General features: G+C 33.1%; 1 protein-coding gene across 1 annotated transcript; it reads right to left on the reverse strand.

The window, feature by feature from the left end:
- Positions 1-1,733: 1,733 nt before the first annotated feature.
- LOC106763738 (pentatricopeptide repeat-containing protein At3g29230-like) lies at positions 1,734-5,927 on the reverse strand (the record flags this gene model as incomplete). Its single annotated transcript, XM_022782231.1, has 4 exons — positions 1,734-3,065; positions 3,727-3,828; positions 4,050-4,286; positions 4,406-5,927. A coding segment is annotated over one exon (1,419 nt), but the record flags the coding sequence as incomplete, so codon positions are not given.
- Between the last annotated feature and the right edge of the window lie 393 nt (positions 5,928-6,320).

Here is a 6,320-nt window from a genome sequence, read left to right on the forward strand (position 1 = left end):
ATATTTTGTTATGAAAAAAATATTTACACTCAGAAATTATGCCATTTTACATTTATCAACTAGTTTTACCAAATACTTTTAAGTGAATAAATTAGCTTATCAGGTCAAAATTTATAAATTAGAAGTTTATCTACTAACAACTAATTTTATCATTTGGAAGTTAGTTTATCTACAACTAGCTTATGGGTTAGTTTTGTCAAATAAACATTTAATATGACTAGTTAGTACATATAATAACATTAAAAGAGACAAACTACATTAATATTATCATATAAATAGAATATGTATTTTCTAAAAAAATTATATTATTATCTACTTGTAATTATAATTACTATGTCATTAGATTTTTTTACAACTTTTATTTTGTTTAATCTTCACATATTATTATGTAATAAAACATAGAAAGTAAAGATTATATATATATATATATATATATATATATATATATATATATTAAAATTTAAGAATTAGTAAATAAAAAAAGTTAAATGAGATACAAATTATTAGTTAAAAAATATATTTTATTAATAAACTGAAAGTTCTTGTAATAAATTACTTTGGCGTTATTTGCTAAACACTTTTATCTTTATAAAACTAGTTCTTAAATTAGTTAAATAACTAATAGTTAATATATATATATATATATATATTTATTTATTGTGTGTTTGTTTATATGTTTATGTATTTATATGATATTTCTGTAGTGTAAAAAAATGTGAGATTTTATGGTTAATATAAAATGATATTATAGGTAATTAAAACAATATGTTTACATGTGTCTGTGGTTGTATGTTTATGTTTATGCTATCTAAAACAATGAGTAATTTTTATTGTTTTAATTGAAAACAGGTTTGATAAAAAGTACAATCCTGTCTTCGATAATGAGAAACAAATGTCCTTGACAAGTGTACATGATGATGATGTGACAATCATTAGAAAACATGATGACATTGTTATCCAACGTATTGTTAATGAGAATAATAAAAATTAGAGTGCTTTTACGTGCATCTCGCTATCTCTCACGCACCTTCCATTTTACAATTTTGTTTTTCATTGATTAAATTGATGACTTAATAATGTTCCAATAATCACCAATCCTAAACTCTTGCTTTTATAAATCCTACATTCACGCCTTTCTCATTTCTTCAATTTTTTACTGTTAAATTTTCATTGGTCTTTGTGGTATATTTTATAGTGTTCTTCATGTCCTTTCTCTTTCTTTATTTTTTCCTCAATTTTGATTCTGGTGTTTTTTCAGAGAATCCAGTAGAACCCCATCCCACTTCTTCATGCAGCGATTCATACACATTCTTCTCAAGAGGCCTGCATGTGAAAGACCATGTGCCACCACCATCTACATCAGCAAAACAAACTCTTGGTACACCCATGAAGAGCTCAAGTTTGTGATTATAATTCCAAGTCTTGTATCCACTCTCATTTATAGTACAAGTATCATCTGAATCTTCTCTGAGTAAAACTTGCAAAGCCACCGTTTTAGCAATTGCAGTGCCCTCTTCATCAAGTCTCTGTTGCTCCTCTTTCTTCTTTTGCTTCTTTTTCTCTAATTCAGAAATGAGGGCAGCAAAAGTAGCTAGAGCTTTTTCCAAGCACTTCTTTTTCTTTTCAGCATCCAACTCATCTTTCATTGCCTTATCACAGTATTCTCGAGTCAAGTACAACCTATATTTGTTGGTAAGAAAAAGCACAGAATGTATTTGTTAGAGACATTTGAAGATTAAAAATTAATGAAGGGTGAAGAGTAATGCGGAAAGACATACTAAACAACGGTGAGAATGAAAGCACACTTAACCGGAACTGAAATTGCGGTGAGAATGAACTATACTTTGAAATGTGGCTACCACATTTCCAAGTGCGCCGAGCTATGAACTACACTTCCAAGTGCGGCTACTGCATTTCCAATTTCGACAAGCTCGTGTTCTCAACCGCACTTCCAGGTGCAATTACGACCTTCAATCCAGCCTAGAAATGCATCCCAGCACATACAAACAATACATACAAATACCACATATAAACTTAAGGAAATCAGAATCAATCCGGACACCCAACAAATGAAAAAGAAGAATAGACTACTAGAAACAAATGAGGAAGGAGGGGAGGAGAAGCACTCAAGAGGAGAAATGGAGTGTAAGGTTTGGGAATATGAGATGCTGATAGTGAGGAAAAAGGGATGAGTGGTGTAGGCTTTTAATTATTTAATGGGTGAATTAAGAAAAAGTAACATTCAAAGATTCTCTGACAAGGTTACAAATGGAAAAAAAAATAAAATAAGAAGGTGCAGGGTGAGATGCATGAGGTGTCGAGAAAAACACTCTAAAAATTAATCGATGTTTTACATTAATCATAACATAATTTTTATATTAATTACAAAATCTCACATTTCTTAAGAAGTGAAAACAAGTAAGGAAATGATAAGACCATATAATAATTATGTCGCTGAGTTAAAAAAATAAATAAACAACAAGAATTTAATTGTAAAATATATAAAAAAAAAATAATACTCAATACACTTGCTTCTACTAGACTAGTGAAGTACTAATAACTTTAAATGGTTTGATTTTGCTCTGTTTAGTTTATTAATGTAGTCTTTACTTGGTCTACAACTACTTAAATAATACTTAGAAAAGGTACTATAATGTTTAAGTTAGAAATGGTTTGATCATTCCAGTATTAAATAAACCAATTAATGATTATATCTACCTCACATGGACCCTTTATTATTTTGTCATTTTAATGATTTTGGCAAATCTTTATTCTTTACTGTCTCCATCTGATGAATTGAAGAACATATTTCATTTAGTCTGAATTCAAAGAATTGAAAAAGCTGCTTCTCAGTTTTGTACTTCTAAATTTGATTAATCTTGAAAACCCATAAATTAAACTATTAAGTTTATCATAGAATTTATTTTTTTTTTTGTTTCAAAGAAGGAATTAATAGAGGCGATAAAAGGTACAATAGTACAAATGGGGTTGAGGGGAAATCGTGTATCCTGAAAGAAAACAGTGAGCCGAAAAGGATCATAAAATTACATCAGAGCTGTTTACCCCTGCATATACAAATATGAAATATAAACACTTTTGAAATATTTGTGAGCATAGCACGTAATCACAATTGATTTTTCGTGTAAATAAAGATATAAACAAGATTGTTCTGATTGATTCCGACAAAGTAGCTTAAGCTGAAACATGGCTTGCAGATTACAATGGGACCTTACCAACTACCCAGCTTCTGTTTAAGAGTATAGATTATTTCCTTAACCAATGTACTTAGAAACGGGGAATGATTCCATCCAAATTGTAATGGTATTTTCTTTATGTGGATTTTTCCGGGCATTACCATGTCTAATGTATTATTTGGATTAGATTAGAGAATGAAAAGTTAATTTTTTTATTTGCCTGAGTAAAATCTTTGCATTCTTCACACCCACTTTTATGACATCCCAATACTTATGGTTCCTATTACTTTCTTTAAATCACTACTAACTATTTACGTTAAGTATGTCAAAGACTCCATCTATCTAGTTTGATCTCTATTATAACCAATTTGAAAGGATCATTGAAAACAATTTGTCAGCCAAATGCCATTTGCATGACAAAGGACTTATTCTTGGTATTTTGGTTTTGATCAAATTTGAAGCTATAATTCCCTTTCATCTAAATATATCAGCATACAAAAAATACCAAGAATAAAGGATGCGATGAGATTACCTGTAGCAAGCTGTTCTTAATAAAAGCTGTATTAAAACAGAAGTAGAAAAGGCGACCACCTATCATTTTCTCATAGAATATGACACGTACATCTCCACTTACCTGTCCAAATATTTAAAGTGAAATCAGAACATTTGCTGGTAGAAGTGAAAATGGATATTAGTAAAAGAATTCCATGAGAAAAAACCAATACTTCTTGATGTTGTGCAGTTTCATATTCTTTTTTCACAATTTGTAAAACATAAATGAGAAAAACCAATCCAAGGGAGCTAGGAAAGAAACTGATTACAAAAGGACTAAATTCTTGGTCATTGATTACTTACTTTTATAGGTTTATCAAAGTAATGGTCCAAACATGACTTCTGGTATATAACAGGACTCTCTATGTCCATTTGAACTACAATGCGAGGTTCTTATGTTTCTGATTGCTTTCCATCACTATCATCTTCAAGAACAGATATATAATAGCGAGGGCTGTTGTTTCTCTGATACCCTTTCTTAATCTGTCTACAGCTGCTACGGTAAGCTTCCACTGGTGGACTATACACCTGATTAGGAATCTGTGAACAAAACCCATCTTGGTGAGAATAAAAACCAAGTCTTGTATCTAATTCATTATTTAGAGATGTTCATATATCCTACAGATGTGTTGGGAAATAGTAATAATTAGCTCAATTACCAGTTTTATACAAGTATTCCAACCTAAATAATCATATACATGTCTTGAAGCATCAATTCAGTTGTGTTGTGCATGCTAATGCAACCAATGATTTCATTCACCTCTATTGGTGTGTCATTAGAACAGATCCAACGTGCTCGAGGTCCTCTACCAATATGTCAATCCGATATATATCATCTGATTTAGGGTGTAACCGATCAAATACAGTAAATTCATGCACTTCTTCCTCTACCTCGAGGAAACTAGCCCCTGAAGGCTTTTGGCTTCCTGTATTCTTCACTTGTAACCTTACCTTGGCCACATTCATCCAATCTCCTGCTTGAGCAAAAATATTTGACAAAAGGGAGTAATTCCCAGCATCTGATGGCTCCAACTTAAACAGTTGTTCACACACGGCTCTTGCAAGATCTACATCATTATGCATACGACAAGCATTTAGAAGAGTGCCCAATATAATGGCATTTGGTTCCATAGGCATGCTATGCAGAAGCGTGAAAGCTTCTTCTAGGTGTCCCCCACGTCCAAGAAGGTCCACCATGCAACCATAATGCTCAATTTCAGGAACGATCCCGTACATTTTCTCCATTGAATAAAAGCATTTGCGCCCTTCGTTAACAAGTCCTGCATGGGTGCAAGCACACAAGAGGCCAATAAATGTACATCTATCTGGCTGAAAACCTTCGTCTACCATCCTAGAGAAAAGCTCAAGCGTTTTCTTGCCATGTCCATGCAGGGCAAACCCCTGGATCATGGAATTCCAAGACACCAGATCTCTCTTCACCATCATTCCACTAAAGACTTCAGACGCAGCATCCAAACAACCACATTTCGCGTACATATCAATAAATGCATTCAACACCTTACTGCTACATCTAAACCTCCACTTCTTCATAGACGTGTGAATTCTACTCCCCAACTCAAGCATTCCAGATTCAGCACAGGCCGCCAAAATACTAAACAAAAACCCATCATCAAGCCTCAACCCAGCCTCCTCCATTTTCCCATATAACTCGGTCGCCTCCTTCGCATTTCCCTTCTCAGCATACCCCGCTATTATCGTCGTCCAAAGCACCACATTCTTCTCCGGACACCTATCAAATAGCACTCTCGCCATATCCATGTCACCTACCTTACTATACCCACAAACCATAGTCGACCATGAAACAACATTTCTCTCAGGCATTCTCTCAAACAGCTCAAACGCCTTCTCCATCTCCCCAGCTTTGGTGTACCCATCCAACATCGTGTTCCAACTAATCATATCCCTTTTAGGCATTTCATCAAACAGCTTGCACCCACACTTAAATTCCCCAAATCGGACCAACCCACCAATCATGGAGTTCCAAGTGACCACATCTCTGTTCTCCATGACCAAAAACAAGCTCATAGCCGCCTCAAGTCCGGAACTCCCACACCTGGAATACGAATCAATGTTTATACTGGAAAATGAATTAATCACGTAAAATACAAGATGAAGAGAGCATAAATAAGTCCATTTCCAAGAAAGAAACAAATTCCCTTTTTATACTGGAAAGCAAAACCAATTCCCTTTAGGTAATTCCTCGAAAGCAACATGGTTAACAATTACATGTATTAATTAAAACAAACATATAAATAAACCAGAGAAGAAAAACAAGTATATAACACCTCTATGTTTATACGCACACGACAACTTTCACAAAAGTATTACTGTTATTACAATGCTCTCACAACCTAAGCAGTATTAGCATACACTTATAATTTTTAAAGGCAGTCCATTATAAATTATTAAGTAGATCACTAGAAATTAAGCTACGTAAAAAGGTTGAATGCAAAGGGAAGACTACCTTTACAGCATCTAATTGATCAAACAAACAAATAAGAATATCAAATAGAAAGTGACAATTTCTTATTCAGGATCCAAAATTACCATGGC

The sequence above is a fragment of the Vigna radiata genome, chromosome 6 (assembly GCF_000741045.1).
Source record: "Vigna radiata var. radiata cultivar VC1973A chromosome 6, Vradiata_ver6, whole genome shotgun sequence".
NCBI lineage: Eukaryota > Viridiplantae > Streptophyta > Magnoliopsida > Fabales > Fabaceae > Vigna > Vigna radiata.